Source organism: Phalangium opilio, unplaced genomic scaffold, assembly GCF_054372755.1.
Source record: "Phalangium opilio isolate 3A_F unplaced genomic scaffold, DU_Popi_V2 ptg000225l_1, whole genome shotgun sequence".
Lineage (NCBI taxonomy): Eukaryota > Metazoa > Arthropoda > Arachnida > Opiliones > Phalangiidae > Phalangium > Phalangium opilio.
The window spans coordinates 1,228,587-1,245,651 of NW_028324219.1; the positions used below are offsets into that span (position 1 = coordinate 1,228,587).

Sequence of the window (17,065 nt, forward strand, 5' to 3'; positions counted from 1 at the left end):
CCAAACTATTTAAACGTACGTTTATTGTTTCAATAAAACTCAAATTTCTATCCTAGTCAATTTGGCTCTTAACCATTTTAACAATACCTTCAAACTCCATCTTTCTACCCAAATCCAATGGTGTATTGGCATTTTTGCTAACCACTTTTTAGTGTAATCCACGCCTTTGGACAAACATGGATCGTTGGTATGGGTAGCTATGTGCAAGTCGTTTGATGGATTTAATGTGCGCCCCTTTACAATCAAAGCAACAGTTACATTATATTAGCCTTTATTATTACTGCAAGCCCAAATTAATGATGTGAAGCTCTTCTGAGCTTTTCGAATAAGTTACCTAATTTTAAATCTGTGCATTTCGTTGTCGATGTTGAAATTTACCAGTGGCGTCGCTAGGCCTTTTTGGGGGGGGGGGGCTATAGCCCACGGAAAACAATATTCAAGCTCAACCTCGTGTCTAAGCGGTCGTATTAAAAGGTTTACAAATTTCTTCAATAACATTTCAAACTAAACTGAACTGAATCAATGCTAGCTGGATACCTGGAAATCTAACAACAGTGACGTTAACAGACTAACAGTACAGTGCACGTTGACTCGTGCTCGTGTTTGGTTCATTTTTGAATTTATTTGACGAATTCAGGCTTATTTGATAGGCCTACCTTTCTCAAAACTCTTAATTAGTTTTGCTTCAAGGGCTGCTTAGGGCTTACGCTTTTTTAAAAGCGTTCTAAGCTTAACTTTGCTGCTTTGAGGATTTATTAAGGTAAGATTTATTTTGCTTTTTTTCTTTGTTTGTGGTGTATTCTTTTTTTCTTTCCTTTGTTTGTGTTGTATCCTTTTTTCTTCTCTTTTTACTAACGGAAACCTTTGGGTATCCAGAACAGGCCTTTACGGCTCCTAGACTGGCTCATTATATAGAGTTTTTGTCCCTTCTAGAGAAACCACCTGTCACACTGAATAAAACAGACCTCTTGTGGCTCACTGAGAACACCTTCAGTGACTTGCAAATAGACCTCTTGTGGCTCACTGAGAACACCTTCAGTGACTTGCAAATAGACCTATTGTGGCTCACTGAGAAAACCTTAAGTGAATTGCAAATAGACCTATTGTGGCTCACTGAGAAAACCTTAAGTGAATTGCAAATAGACCTATTGTGGCTCACTGAGAAAACCTTCTGTGGCTTCCAAATAGACCTTCTGTGGCTTCCAAATAGACCTCTGGCTTGCTAAAAGACCTGTGGCTTTGCAAAAAATAACTATAGTGACTTGGAAAGCGAACTTTTTGTGGCAACGAAACACATCTTTGTGTGCTAAATTTAAAAACTCAAAATGGTTTCTCGAGAAAAAGCTAGAAGGGACAAGAAACGTTTGAAACAACTAAGTCAAAGAGCCTTGATAGCTAAAACTATGACTTTAGCGAACAAAAACAAAACATATTGCAATAGCTACTATATAAAAAAAAACAGCTCTTTCAGAGTGATGGACTTAATCGCAAGTCCTTATTGACAAGCTCAACAAAAACTCAAAAGGTTTTGCAGGCCCCTAAAATAGGTGGCGCTTCTCGACAAAGAAAATGTGGTGCGAACCCGACTAAGAATTATGTTAAAAAAGTCTCCTTTAACAAAGGAATTTTTAAAACAAAAAATAAAAAATTGATTGCCGAAAGTTTCAAGCGGTTTTTGGTGACGCGACTTACGGACCGTTTAATGACGAAAAGAACTTTTGCTAATTCACGTAAAAAGCAAAGTTCCAAATTTGCATCCCAAAAACTCCTATGCCAGTTGCTATCTGGAAAAACATTCTGTTTAAAAAGGCGAATATATTCGGCCTAACATGCAAGGCGCTCGTTACATATTGAAGATTTCAAAAGTTTCGCGAAGAAAGTTCAAGAAATTGGATTGGTGGATAGTGACAATTTTATCAAAGTCATTGGAGGAAAAAGGCTTCACAGTAGTCTCGAAGAAGCTTTTTATCACTTATTTTACTTTGGGGAATGATGGCAGAATTTTAAAAAACGAGGACCACGAAACGCGTTTTGAATATATTTTGCAGTTCGACGAAAATGGTCTATTAATAAAAGTGTTAAGAGAAAAAGCTCTCGTATCGGCGAAAAGGTTAATGAATTATGGGTTGATGAAAGTGGTAATTTTATTGACCGGAAAAGACTGAACAAAGGCATTGAACGCTGCTTGCAAGTTAATGATTTAGGGGTTGTCACGAATCTATTCAATGCAGTAGAAAACGTGTCAGAGGAAAAAAATCCCAAAGCGAATATCGTAATTAACGAATCTGGGTTTATTGAAACCAAAGAAAAAGCTTCGTATTGGGAATGCAGCGACATTTGCAACGTTAGAGAGCGGGCTATTTTTAAAGTCATAGCTTTCATTAACCAGGCGACAAAGGCCAGTGATAGCGTCTTGAATGAACTTTTTGGTTCTGATTTTGACGTTTGCTCCTACAAAAATAAGTTTTGCCGGAAATCCATTGTCAAATTGCCTTTGGACGATTCAGATTTTGAAATAAAAGTTTTGCCGTACATTGGTCATTTCTCTTATTGCTCTGAAAGCGAGGAATGCGAGAGTTACTTGAGAGCCTTCAGAGAACTGGCTCCACATTACTCGGCAATTAGAACTATTTTGAGTAAAATCTACTCCGTTAGAGCGTTGCTTAACGCTTTTTCAACATTGACCGATGAGATTGAGCATGGTGATTACGAATCTCTTCAAAATGTTATACCCAAAATTAGTAAAGTTGTGGAGGCACGTGGATTAAAAATGTCAAATGCCGAAAACGAGGCGGCGAAAGGCGGTGAGAACCATATAAGGCCTTGTCTCGATGAGAGTGAAATCTTGGCTTTCTACGCTAAACAATTTGCTAGAGCTGAGCGTGATACGAATGAATTTCACGACACATCTTGCGATTGTTGCGCTAGATTATTGAAAAATTCTGATTTGAGGACCGTGGAAAAACTAGCGTGCACTTCAGTTTTTGACAACCACGCCTTTCTCATTTTAAGAGCTGGTTTACTGTTGAAAAATCCAGAGTTCAGAGAAATGGACATGCTTTTATGCCCTTACTGTTCTAAAGAGTTGCAAAAGGGAAAGGTTCCAATTAGATGTTTCCTCAACGGCTTGGGGGTTGACGTTCCTCCGACCGAGGTCACGAGTTTGAACATGTTTGAAAAGGCCTTAATTCAGCTTGTGAAGGCATTTCACACTGTAGTCCGGATAGGTACTAAAACTAATTCCAACATGCAGTTTGGCGCGGTGAAAGCTTTCAAAGGTAGAATCATATATTTGCCAATTCCAGTCCAAAAAAATTTGGATATGATACCAGCAGCACTGCCTAAAGATCACGAATTGCACGTCTTGGTTAATGGTTTGCCCACTAGTGACAAAAAGATTTGGCAAAAAAATTGTTCGCCTTGATGCTTTGAAAAAGGCCGTCGCTAAACTGAAAAAAATTAATTCATTGTACAAAGACATTGATATTACTCTTATCAATGAGGATTACATTTATGGCACCGAAGAGATTAACGGAACTTATGAAGACGAAAATTCATTAACTCCCGATGAATTATTGGCGAAAACGGATCCTCTGGCGCTGTTAAACAACCGCGACGAGGTCAATACAAACGGCTTCAGTACAGTTGCAAAAAATCCGCAAGCGGAATCGCACCAAATCGATATCGATGTTATCAATGATGGTGTGATCGAATCAAATCTTTCGCCAGACGACCGTTATAAAATTTTAACTCAACCTGAGGCACTGTTGCGAAAACTCTCAAAAGATGAAGTGAATGAGCTGTACGATCACTATACAATTCACCCGGTGAATGTTCAGCCGTCAAAAGATCTGTTGGCTTCTTTCCAAATGAAGCGTGTCGAAGCCGAGCCTATCAAAAATTGGGACAAAAATATAGAATACATGTCATTCGTGCACTTGTTCCCAATGGCTCGCTATGGCAAGCACGACGAACAACCGTTTGGGAAAATGACGGAAACTGAATACCGACTTTCTCGTCTTTTGAACGCGAACCCAATGTTTAGACGCGATTATGCGTTCATGTTCCATTTATACCAAGAGGCCGAAATGAAATCCATTAACAGTAGTTTGAATTACGTTCTACGCGTGAAAAAACCCATGAACGTATCGGTCAATGATTTCATGAATCAAGTTGATTCTCGAGATTCGGAGCTCGAGAGTGATTTAGCGACATTCATGGCCCACATTCGAGGAACCAAGGATTATTGGTATAAAGTTCTCAAATGTGTTTTGGCCATGATTAGGGAGTATGGCCCCCCTACTTGGCTTTTAACTTTTAATCCGGCCGAATACGATGACATTGAACTTCACGACCACCTACGACGAGTGAATGCTGACGTGCCAGGGATCGAATCTATGTCGGTGGCTGAACTATTAAATTTAGATCCTCTTAGCGTTAGTTTACATTTTCACAACAAAGTGAGGTCTCTCCTAAGCGACTTTGTGCTTTGTAAAGAGAATCCGGTTCTAGGACCGAAAGCGCATCATTTTGTGCGCGTCGAGTACCACTCTCGCGGCTTAGCCCATTACCATTGCTTGTTGTGAGCCGAGGAAGCTCCCGTGATTGGTTCTTCTTCGGCAATAGCTATTTTGGAATACGTGCAGAAGTATGTCACGTGTTCAATCCCAAAAGCTGCTGAAAGTCCAGAACTTTACCGGCTAGTAAAAAAAATTCAAACACATTAATGTTGCAGCAGTTGCTACCGAAAGGTTAAGAGAGGAAATAAGGAGCTCAAAGTGTGTCGTTAGGGTTTCCCTCGAAACGTAACAAACGTTGCGACATTGAACTCTGCTGAATCAGTTACGCGTCATCGTAAAATGAAACGAAGCCAAAAACGCCTGTATGATTTGCCCAGAAATGAGAGCGAAGTTTTTATCAATCACTGAGAGAAAAATCCTCAGTTGAAATTACAGGAAACTAATGGAAGCAGGTGTAGCCATGACATTTCGGTAAATAAAACATATTATCCCGTAAAATAATATTACAGACATTTTTCTGTAGAAGTTACTTGTAAATCCACTAGTACATTTTACATAAATATATTTGTTAAAAGCACAGAAAGCTCTGACATATATACGAAACATTTCAATGTAGTTTTAGCATATAGACATTTTGAAAATACGTTAAATTTTCCTGTAAATTCAACCGAAAAGTCGGTAAATAGTTCCCAAATTATATATGTAAATTTTACTGTTGAGATCAGTTGTTTTCACCGCAAGTCCGGTGTACTATACGTGAATTGCGCCAGTAAATTTTACTGTTAAGATCAGTTGTTTTCACCGCAAGTCCGGTGTACTATACGTGAGTTGCGCCAGTAAATTTTACTGTTAAGATCAGTTGTTTTCATCGCAAGTCCGGTGTACTCTACGTGAATTGCGCCAGTAGATTTTACTGTTGAGATAAGTTGTTTTCACCGACAGTCCGGTGTACTATACGTGAATTGCGCCTGTAGATTTTACTGTTGAGATAAGTTGTTTTCACCGAAAGTCCGGTGTACTATACGTGAATTGCGCCTGTATATTTTACTATTGAGATTAGTTGTTTTCACCGAAAGTCCGGTGTACATTAAGTGAATTGCGCCTCTAGATTTTAATGATGTGAGGATGTATTTTCAACAACGAATGTATTTAAAATAATACTGTTAAATTTTCGTCAATTTAACAGCAGTAAAAATGTTGTTTCGGCAGAAAATCGGGTGGAAAATACGTGATATATTCCAGTGAAATTTCCTTTACCTCGTGGGAAATAAACAACTAAAATCGATGTAATTTCAATAGGCATAAAATAATTTCGGCATAAGCTATTGTAGAAAATCCAAAAAATAGTTGCTTCTAATAATACATCTCTTTTTCTTCTGAATTTAAATCATGGACAACAGACGTACTTGTTAAATAAGCTATACTTCATATGATTTATAAAATCGTTTATTTTCGAGAAACAATTTTTGGGAAGAAGAATTATGAAAGAAAATGTTTTGGAATGACTATTTATGAGATTTTGATTGCATCCAGTCTAGTGCAGACACCTTGTTTATGAGACCCATAGCCTTGGTGTTGATAACTTCATCCTCGCATGGGTTTATTAAAGCGACGAACCTGTGGAATAAAATCTCCTTAAGTTAAGACAAAGGAATATTTATGGTCTCCTTATAAACCTTTATCCGCGCCAAAAATAACAAGTGGCGAAAAAACGAGCGAAAAAAGTATTTTCAAGTAGAGGGAAGTTGTTTCAATTTAATGTATTTAAACCCAAAGACTAGGCAGACCACTGAGACGGAGGTGTGGCCAATTTGGGAAAAGGTTTATAAGGTTTATGTTATTTCAAAATTATTAAAATATAGTTTTGAGATAAATAGTGACCTTTGAAGAAATTCTAACGTAGCAGGACATTTTGGTGGATAGTGCATGTTCAAAATGTAATATATGCCAAAAAACATTCCCATTGCGGTCGAAAACTCTTCTTTAGCAATATAATCGTTGATAACTGTGTTATCAGCCACCAGAATGAAGTGCTTTGCTTGTGGCAAACTCTCTCCTAAAATTTAAATGGTAATAAGTAACTTACGTTTTAAAATTTAATGAATTAGTTAATTTTAAATAAAACTAAGGGAGGGTGAAAAGGAAGATCAAGTTATTTATTAATGATTTTTCTACTAAATGTGAGACCCATCTACATCGATATTCAAGATATCAAAAGAGATTTGGTTTTCATCAATAAAGGAGTTAGAGGAGATACTATAAATTTATTGATGTAATCTTTAACAATTTAAGCTTTTAAATAATTTTGAGAAAATTCCTGACCGTTTCACTGTGCTAATAGGTCTAATAATTAGTAGAAGAATCGATAAATATTTTTGATCTTCTTAATGTATCACAAAAAAATTATACCTATCACAGCCATTGAAGAATACTTTTCACATTTTCGCCCAATTTCCATGATTGGAGTCCCTGGCTATATAAAAAATTACGTTGGTTGGTAAAATATAAATAAAGGGGGTTAATTCTTACTTCAAAAACGGGAAAAATTAAATTTTGGTCCTCATTAAAGTGGTTCATAACCATCTGCATGAGCAACGCTGCAACTTGTTCTTCCGTTTGTTCTTCTGTTTGTCCTTCAGTTTGTTCTCCCTCTTTTATTATTTTTATTATATCCTGACAATATTTTTTTTGCTTCTTGAAAAGAAACTTAAAAACGAACTCTTTTTTTGGCCAAAAAACTCCTTGAATAGACCAATAACATCATGGCCCAAGAGTTGTTCAAGGTGAATTTTCATCCCTTCTTTTTGAAACAAGAATGGCCAGCGAGATTTTAGTTCCGCAATGTTCATGTTCTTGTTTATGTCAACCCTTTGCAGGTTGTAAGAATCTCGCATTTTCTCTTCTATCATTTTAGTTTGGGGATTTAATTCCAAGTAGAGTGTTAGCATTTCTTTTCTTAAGTTTTCACACTCTTGAAGCTGCTCATCCGTACTTTGAGGGCTGTACTTAAATGTTTCAGTATTTACCAACTTGAGCCTGGGTGATACTTCTTTTTTCCTTTTTTTCACGGGCGGCATTGCACCTGTCGCTTCTCGTGAGAGATTTTCAAGTCGAGTGTATAATTGAGTGATGAAACATTTATTTTTCGTGTCTACTACTTTTCCCCCTATTGAGTCCTGGACAGCCAAAGGAAAGCGATTAATGAAATGTGCACCAATCTTGCGCTTATCAGCCCTCGACGGTCGATTGCATTTTTTGAGAGAATCGTCTACTAGTTGTCGGACAATTAAACTTCTATCGCTTAGATTTAAAGGTTTATTTTGCAGTAAACGTCCTTGAAGAGCTTTGGAAAATATATCCAGTCGAATCTTATATTTGTCAGCCCAGTATCTTTCCTAATTAAAATACTTCGAGTCAGAGTTATTGCAAAAAGCACAATTGGAAATTGAATCAGTCCCTTAAAATTGCAATGAAATGGCATAGACCATCAAGGAGAAGCAAATAATTTGAAAACAATTTATTATACCTGATAATTAAATTCTTCGCTCGGTTTGCTTCCCGAAGGTTCGGTTTTATCTGTCTCTGATGAAGAAACTTTTGAGCAACTAGGTCCGGGTCGTGGGTTTTCATTTGTGTTTTTCATCGGTGGGTTAATTGTTTTATCTATGTGATTAATATTTTTCTATTACACTACGTAGAATAGAGTAAGCTACGCACGCATTAAGTTTAATCAACTACTTTATCGAAACCTACCACTTTCAATGTTAATTTCTCTTGATTCTGCTAGCGATTTAGCATACATGACTAACTTTCTAACGTGTATTGGCTTTAAGTCTGAGTCTTTAAAATCGGATTCCGTGACGTGTTGTACATCGTTTTCATTTTCCACGCCAGTTAAAATTAGCATTTTAGCCACATCTTCCACCGCAGTTGAATCTAATGAAGGTAGTGCTCTTTTTATGAAGTCTTCCAATAGAGCCTGAAGATTTTCAGGGGGTTGGTTTTCCATCTAGAAATGAAATATTTTTAAAGCCAAGGGAATAGGAGTTTTGAAGTGCCAATAAATCAATTGGAAAATACTAATATTACTCAGTTAAACACAGATTGCAGAAGTTCAGGGACATATGGCAAAGTTGCAAGTGGCACAGTGCAAATATTTTTACTAATATACTTTGCGCCTTCGCGTTTTCTGCCCTGTATGAATTAGTGGATATGTCTATTATGTACTTAAGGGTTTTATGAATGATGAACACTGTGTTTCAAGGTAACAATTTTTTTCCCAAATATATTGTAACACGGCAGAGGATAATAGTCAGAGAGATCGTTAATGTTTATCAATAAACTTCGATGTGTTTCTAACAGTTCAAAGACGTGTAATGTTAAAGAACGCCTTGATTCAAATAAGTTGAGGTAAACTAGAACTTCATCATTTCCCGATTTATGAATCAAAATGGTGTTTATACATCCAAATTCTAGCTTGTCGTCTGACGTTTCCGTCACAACAAAAAGTCCCCTTGCGTAAAGTGTTCCTTTGTGTTCCATTTTTTTCAAGCAAGTAACACTTGAACTTTCTAAACCACATTTGATATTTCTTGCTGTAATTCCACCGAAATCTCACCCTCAATTACGCTCGATTCCGAATATATTATAGTACTCTTAAATGGTGTTCCAGCCATGAAATAGGCTTGTTGCATTTGATGTTTTTCCGCTAGGGTCTTGGTAATGTTTCTAAAATGTTTTGTGTTTCGGGCAAACCTTTTATACACAGAGTGTTTGCTCTCAAAGCGAAGCGTCCAAAGACGAATAAGAGGGCCATAATAGAGAATAAGCTCAGGATAGTGAGCTAAAAAATAGTGGTGCTTCGCTTTCAGTTTATATTCAGGAAAACAATTCAAGAGACTACGCTTATACTCCCATAACATAACAACTAAGGAAGCTATCTCAATTTTCGAAATTTTTGGTGACATAATAATTTCTACTATTTGTTTTAATTGGAGATACAAGCTCCAAACGGGATCCAAATAATCTTTTATCTTATCTCTTAAAATTAAAGACAGCAACCTCAAAAGGCACCAAATTTGTGATGCGTCTCCAGTAATTTTTTTGCTATCTGGTCTAGCAGCACATGGCTTATTATCCTTATCTTTCCCCATAAATTTAAATTCTAATAATTGCCAATTATAGTATTTCCACGAAAACCATTTTTTAGTCGATATAAAATATTTAAGAAACTTATACAGATCGTAAGCCACAACGCCTTCAAACAAGTCATGCGCTACACAAGGGGCTAGTCCTGGATTGCAAACGTGAAAATATTTAAGCTGATTGAAAATCGAATCCTTAGCTATTCCATTTACTACATTTAAACCAGGCTCTTCAGCTAGTTTTCGAATACACTATTGGTAACTAACTGGGGTTCTTTCTGGAAATGGTCCACATTCGTGAAGCTTGTCTGCTGTCACCAGACAGTAGCGACAAATATGTCCGTGGCTAAATGTTTTCTGAAATCCACCGACTTCATGATTTCCGAGATTATCACCTATTATACTTGTTACAAATACTTTGTAAGATTTGCCGCCTATCCGTATGCCTTCGCTTTCGAGATCTTTCAAGTCGGTAACTAGCTTTTTAAGACATTCATTAGGATTTTTGAAATAAGAATCTCTGCATAGCAAAATCAGTTGCACGTGATCAATCGTAGACCTATGCTCAGGTGGTATATTTATCAAGGTATAGTACACGCCTACAATCTTGTGAATGCACCTTGCAGATCCTAATGGATTTACTGTTTCGAAAGCATCTTGAAAAATTAAAAGATGAATGCAATTTCTATAATCCACGTTGTACATGTAGTTGCGAGTGAATATTTCTCCATCACTAATATCTTCAAGTTGCTGATTTATAACAGGGACATACTTAGGTCTCGGAAAGTTTATTATTTTTGATACCTCTTTGTTTGATAATAATACGACAAGGGACTGTTTAATTGGCACGTAATGGTAAAATAACTTTTTCCCATTGTCACGCAATCCAAGAAAAATGGGAACTGGGCTAACATACGTCAACGTATTTTTGATAAAATTATTCCGAAGATGAATAGATTTAAACTTTTCATGTGAAATCTCCATATCATCAGGTTGCAAAAATATATCAAGTACACGGGTTATAATATCTTCGCTTATTCCTCCAGCATTAAGGTCAGAGCGTAACTTTTTGCTCATATAGGTTTTTTCGGCGTATTTTAAACTCGACATTTCTTCCGCAATATACTGTACTGTAGAACTGGGCAAAAATTTTTCCGCTTGAATTTTTAAGTAAAACATTCCCAAATTGTTTTCAAATTCATTAGGTTCAGTTTCAATAATATCGCTTTCATCATTCCCATGGTTTTGATACAAATTATCTAATTGAACTTCATCATCATAATTTTTAGAAGCACAAGCATTATTAGTCGATAAAATACTAGATTCTTCTCTTAAAATAAAGCTCGGTTTGTGTTTTCTACTGAAGTGGCAACTTAATGATGATACTGTAGTGTATCTCGTGGATTTGCAATCTGTCATAGGACACGAAACCGGGTGGCCCTCTTTTATGTGCGTTTTTAAATGCGAATGTAACTTGTTTAAAATAGTACTTTCGAAGTTACAATTTAAAATTGTACATCTAAAAACCTCTCTGTCGCTTAAAGTCTGTGTCAAGTTATCTTCTCCAGTTATTTTTAGCTCACTTTTGCGCTTTCTATGCGCGTGGCTCTTAAAGGATCCAAATTTATGGAATATGTTTCCACATTTTCTAATGCAGCAAGTGAATTTCGCGCGCGGTATATTTTTATGTAAAGAGCAATGTGCTAAGTAGTTTCTAAACAAGTTAGTTGAAAATCCACAATCATTTTGTGTGCACTGAAAGCTGGCCATTTATCTAAAACATTTGAACCAGACCAAGATAATTAATTTTAAATTTTCAACATCAATACTATTTTTCAAACGCGACTTGAAATGTATTATGTTTAAATGAACTTTACGTAATAACCATTAATGTTAGAGAAAAATGCTTGGCATTTTTGAATTCGCAATATAAACTTCTAATCATTCTTATAAAAATTAACGATTGTGCAAACGAAACTGCTCAAACCCTTTAAGAGAGGATAGATTAAAGAATAATCTTTTAGTTCTCTGAGAAACCAGGAAGGCATACCTAATATCATAAGTTTATAAGATGTGTTCCATAAATGTGTCACTGGTTACTGAGAGCTAGTGGTGAAGTGACGTAGGTGAAACGTCATACATTCTCGTAATGCGACGCCTGGAGAGGTACTGCCAAAAGCTTAGTACAGACTAAATATAGGAAGATGGACTTCAAAATCCGAATGTAGCAAAGGGCAGATCACTTCCTTGTTTAACGACGTGCACCCCTCAACGGATTTAATCAGATTTAATCGTGTTTAGATTGAAATAATCGTGTTTAGAGGTTTAGAATGTTTAAAATGTTTATTTTCTGTTCTGAATGTTTAGATTTTGTTCAGATTGATTAAATCGTGGTTAGATTGATTAAATCTAAATGATTTAATTTGTTTATAACACACCTTTACCAGAAGTGATCTGCCCCTCGACATGTAGTCAATTCTCGTGTCGTTCACGGAATAGCTCTCAGTAAAGTTTCAGCAAAATGAAGTACAAGAAGTGTACACTTATAGAATAGAGTAATTTCTACGGGGGGTCCGGTAACGTCACAAGGGGAAAAAAGTGGGAGTGTTTACCGTGGCGCCATCTAGGAAATTTTATCGTTTGTTTTGGGGGCAAATTGCGCAAAAATGAAACGTTGCTGTGTAAATTGCTGAATTGGTAATAAGATTTTAAAGAAAACCCATAAAAATTGCGAGGGAGAGTTTTTAGTTGTTTCGCATTCCACTATTAATAAAAAATGGGGGAAAAATATGAGGAATTCCCGCTATTTATGGTGGCAGCAGCTGAAGCTTAGCGAAAAATTGGTTCCTTACAAATCCACTAACAAAGTTAATAAGTTATTGTTACGAACCCAACTTTTTATGATTTTGTAAGCATTTTCATGGTAAATGGGGACACACAATCATCAAAATAGTTGTAAATATCACCATAACTAACATTTGTCAAAATGTCCAAAGTTTCAAACGACACGCCTCCAAACTCTTGTGATTTGATCACATATGGATCTAAATTTCTTATTAGGACAAGCTTTTCTTCATATCTTATTTTCAAATTAAGATCTTAAGTAGGAAAGTAATTGAAACGTTCCATCTTTAATTAAAATAACAAAAATTTGCCTCTAAAATGGCCGCCCTCTCCCACTTTCTTCCAATTTACAAAGACACCACAATAAACTAGGGTGGGATTAGACGTGAATTGTGCTCCTTGGTTTTCCTCTTAAGCAGACGACAAACTCGAACCGAAATTACTCTATAAATTCCTGCCATGAGATAGAGTAATTTCGGTTGAGAGGGGGAGTGAACTGTGTATCCCCTACGTTAGGGGAAACTTTGTACTAGAGAATACTATTTGCCCCCGGAAGGGAAGGGGAGGGGGGATATCACTAAGGTAAGAGATAGAGGGTTATGACTTTGCCGTATATGGGAAAGAAATTACTCTATAGTCTGAAATCCGATTCCTTACAACCCCCGCCTACCCTCCATTTTGTGAGAAATACTGGGGAATATCACCCCATGTTAACTTTCCATAAGCCCTAATGCAGGCAAAGGCAGGAAGCCGATATTACTCAATTGGCTCTAACGAAACTAAGAAAATTACAAATACAAGAGTCTACTGGAATGGGCCAAAAGAAAAAGAAAAATATTTATACTTACACTTATTAGAAGAATTTATTCAACACTGGCTCAAAAACTGGTACTTCTGAAACAACATTACAATAATGTTAATGTTTTCTCAAACTATATTCTTTAAAGATTGGTGAAGAGGAAAAAACAAGTAGTTTTTGGTCGATTTAACTATAAAAAGATCCGAAATTAATCCACCTTATTCCCTATCGCCGGAAGTTAGGCTTACCTCTGAATTTGTGGAGGGAAGTTAGGCGAAGAAATTGGTCTGTCGTCTGCTACCTAACTTCTCTCCAGAGTCTCCCCCGGTCTCCACGAATCTCGAGACAATCCTAACTTCCGGCGATAGGGATAAGGTGTATTAATTTCGGATCTTTTAGGCTTAATATCGGCAACTTTGAAAATAGAGTAAAAAATAACGGAAATGTTTTGATAAGTTCTAATAACGTTTTTGAGCCTATTTTATCAATCCAAATTAAATAAACTCAACTTGTTTTAACATTGCATGCTCCCTTAAACGAAGTGACTAATAACTTGAAAAAAAACCAGTCGTTTTAGATGAAATTAAATTAAAAATAAAAAAAAATCGTTCAAAAATTTAAAAAGCTCATGTTTTTATTGACCAGTGAGAACTGGCTCTGTGAATATAAATTCAAGCCGTTGAATTTTAACGCCAAATAATAAAATCGAGTTCTTTATATACGCGAACACATATCGATTGAGTATAGAATAAAATAAAAGTTATAAATTTTCCTTTTGCTTATCCCTTCAAAAATAATAGTAAAAATAGACAAGTAACTCGCTTACCTTATTCGCTTTCTTTGATTATTCTTCTGCGTCGATCGTCCGGAGTAAAGTCATTCACTGATATTTAAAAACCTTTCGTTTAGAGCTTCTGAATTGTCGTTAGGCCAATCAGGTTGTGGAAACATTTTTTTGGGGATTTTGTACTTTACTTTGTAAATAGTCTCTTTTTATCCGAGCTGAGCCTCCAAAAAAAAAAACACGTTTAGCTACACCAAACTAAGCTTCAATCGGTTGGTTTTTCCGCGCTAAAAAATAGCAAAAAATAGCGCACGTGGCTACGAGTGAGAGTTCATCGGACCTCACACCTCGAGAATGGAAAATTACCGCAACCCCAGGAGAGAGAAATTCTTTGGTAAACAACTAGGAGGCTCCGCTGGGTCAAGAGATAAAGGGGTAACGAGAGCATTTACTAAGAATGGCACGGTGGCGATGCATGAATTACGTTCATTTCACTCATAAAATCCTCCCATAAAAACAAGCCGGATAAGACTTCTTCGAAACAGATTGTTAGCTAAGTTGGTTTGAGTTTGGGACGAAATTTCCGAATAGTAAATAAAATGTATAAAATACTCGTGATTGTTCACTTATTTAAATGTATTATGTATACCACATTGATTTTAAATTTAAACTGCCGTGATATATTCTCTATGAAAACAATTCAATTCACTCATTACTACATCCAAACTCGGCGAGTTGTTTTTTTTTCATACATTTCTACAGCCGTTGAACGACACAATGTAAAAAGTAAAATAACACTTGATATTCTCGTAGTAATAACTAAGTAAAAATTTAAAAGCATTTTACGTTAAAAAGTATTTTGTACCGAAATGTACCGAAATATTTTGTTCTTTGAAAAACTTAATTTTTCAGTATTATTCCCATGTAAAAGATATAGGAGTTAAGTTATATTTTCGATATATTTCCGTTTATAAAATAAACGGGGTATCTATGTAAAGTTCACATATATACTTGTAGAATTTTCTTGATGAAAATGTGAAAACGACGCATTGTGGACGTAAAATATACACTTGATATTCTCGTTGTAACCACGACATAAAACTAGTAAAAGCTTTTTACGGGAAGAAGTGTATTTTGTACGTAAATATTCAGTTCTATGAAAAAACCGACTTTTCCCGTATTATTTCCATGTAAAACATACAGAAGTTACGTTATATTTACTATATATTTCCGTTTATATAAAAAAGGGGTAACAATGTAAAGTTCACATATATACTTGTAAAATTTCCATGGTGAAACTGTCATAACAACACAGTTTGTACGTATAATATACACTTGCAAATCTCGTTGTAACAACGAAGTAAAACTTGTAGAACCTGTTTACAGGAAGATGTGTATTTTGTACGGAAATTTTCAGTTCTATGAAACAACCGAATTTTCCCATGTAAAAGAAACAGGAGTTTCGTTATAATTACGATATATTTCTGTTTATAAAATAAACGGGATATGTATGTAAACTATTCCTGTTGAAAAAAGGGGTTACTGTTATTTTTACATAGCTTTTCTACGGTCTGAAAAAACAAATTGTTCATGTTATTTTTCCCTGTCAAAACGACGGTTTTTTCTCTCAGTGATGACTACAATCCGGCATTACTTTTGGCATTGAAAGCCAATATGGATTTGCAGTTTGTCGCCGATTCCTCGGAACAAGTGGCGATATACGTCACGTCGTACGTGACAAAGGGAGATCGGGCTGAAATGGATCAGTGTTTCGCAGAGTTGGCACACGAAAGCTTGTCTAAAAGACTGTTCGCTTATGGACTGAAATCTTTCGCAAATAAATCTGTCATTAGTTACGAAGCCTTGGACATGATGTTGGGTCAGAAATTGTTTCAAAAGTCAGACAGCACCAAATTTATTAACACTAACGTGAAGGAAAACCGATCCAAAGTTTTGAAATGTTACATGGATCTTGCGCGCTTGAGGGAAATTGATCCTAAAAGTGAAGACATTTGCCAAAAGGGTTTGTGGATGACAAGTATCCCAACAGACCCGATAGCTTGGAAGATTTGAGCTTGCGAGAGTTCGGCCAAATTTACGATTACGTCAAGTACTCGGAGGCAGCGAAATAATCTGAAAATGTAATGAGGTTGAAAAATTATCTCGGTTTGATGAGAAAGAGGATTAAGCCCTACATAATAGAACATTACGTTCACGACCCAATAGAGGAACCAGAAGAGTACTGCCACGCTCTACTTATTCTGTTCAAACCATGGCGAAACGAAACTGAATTATTGAGCGAATTTGCAACCTTCGCTGAAGCTTTTGAAAGCTCATTATCAACGCTAAAACCCAGCATGAGAGAATACCATGAGAAATTCTTGGTATCCAAAGAAGTTCAAAAGAAGCGCAAAGCCTCCGAAAAAGGTAAAGAGATTTCCTCGATTTCGGATGCAGAAAGCTATGACAATGAAAATGATCTTCAAGGGAAAGAAATCGTCGTTGAAACAGAAAATGCGATGCATGATGTCGAAGCCGCTATGGAAATTGATTTCGAGGGCACGGCACTAGACCAAGTTGCGTTACTCAACACTGATCAAAAAAAGGTTTATGGCAAAGTCATGGATCACTTCAAACAAGAGGGAGGGCAAAATAAAAATTTCTGCCATTTTGTGTCTGGTCCGGGTCGCACTGGAAAGTCCTTTCTTATTGCTACTATCGCCAATGCTGATAGACGACACTTTAAAAATGCCGGTATCGTCGCTAATGCCTATCCCACGGGCTTGGCAGCCCTAAATGTCAACGGCATAACGTTGAATAGATTACTTATGTTGCCAGTAGATCATGGGCGTACCGCGGAATACAATTCACTCAATTCCGAAAATATTTCCATTATGAAACAAACTTTGAGAAATTTGAAACTCTTGATTTTTGATTAGAGCTCTATGGTGTTTTCGGTTCTACTGAATTAAGT

The 17,065-nt window shown here is 36.3% G+C and overlaps 3 protein-coding genes across 3 annotated transcripts; all 3 read right to left on the reverse strand.

The window, feature by feature from the left end:
* Nucleotides 1-5,948: 5,948 nt before the first annotated feature.
* On the reverse strand, nt 5,949-7,189 carry LOC149615241 (uncharacterized). Its single transcript, XM_089857817.1, has 4 exons — nt 7,050-7,189; nt 6,930-6,993; nt 6,402-6,576; nt 5,949-6,137 (listed from the first exon to the last, which is right to left on the reverse strand). The coding sequence occupies exons 1-4, from the start codon at nt 7,107-7,109 to the stop codon at nt 6,026-6,028; spliced, it is 411 nt and encodes a 136-aa protein (XP_089713943.1). The 5' UTR covers nt 7,110-7,189; the 3' UTR covers nt 5,949-6,025.
* Nucleotides 7,117-15,594, reverse strand: LOC149615242 (uncharacterized). The gene is made up of 5 exons (XM_089857816.1): nt 14,134-15,594; nt 13,357-13,402; nt 8,274-8,529; nt 8,047-8,183; nt 7,117-7,915 (listed from the first exon to the last, which is right to left on the reverse strand). The coding sequence occupies exons 3-5, from the start codon at nt 8,527-8,529 to the stop codon at nt 7,187-7,189; spliced, it is 1,122 nt and encodes a 373-aa protein (XP_089713942.1). The 5' UTR covers nt 13,357-13,402; nt 14,134-15,594; the 3' UTR covers nt 7,117-7,186.
* Nucleotides 9,917-11,083, reverse strand: LOC149615243 (uncharacterized). The gene has a single exon (XM_089857849.1). It carries the CDS (start codon nt 11,081-11,083, stop codon nt 9,917-9,919), a length of 1,167 nt encoding a protein of 388 aa, XP_089713975.1.
* Nucleotides 15,595-17,065: the final 1,471 nt, after the last annotated feature.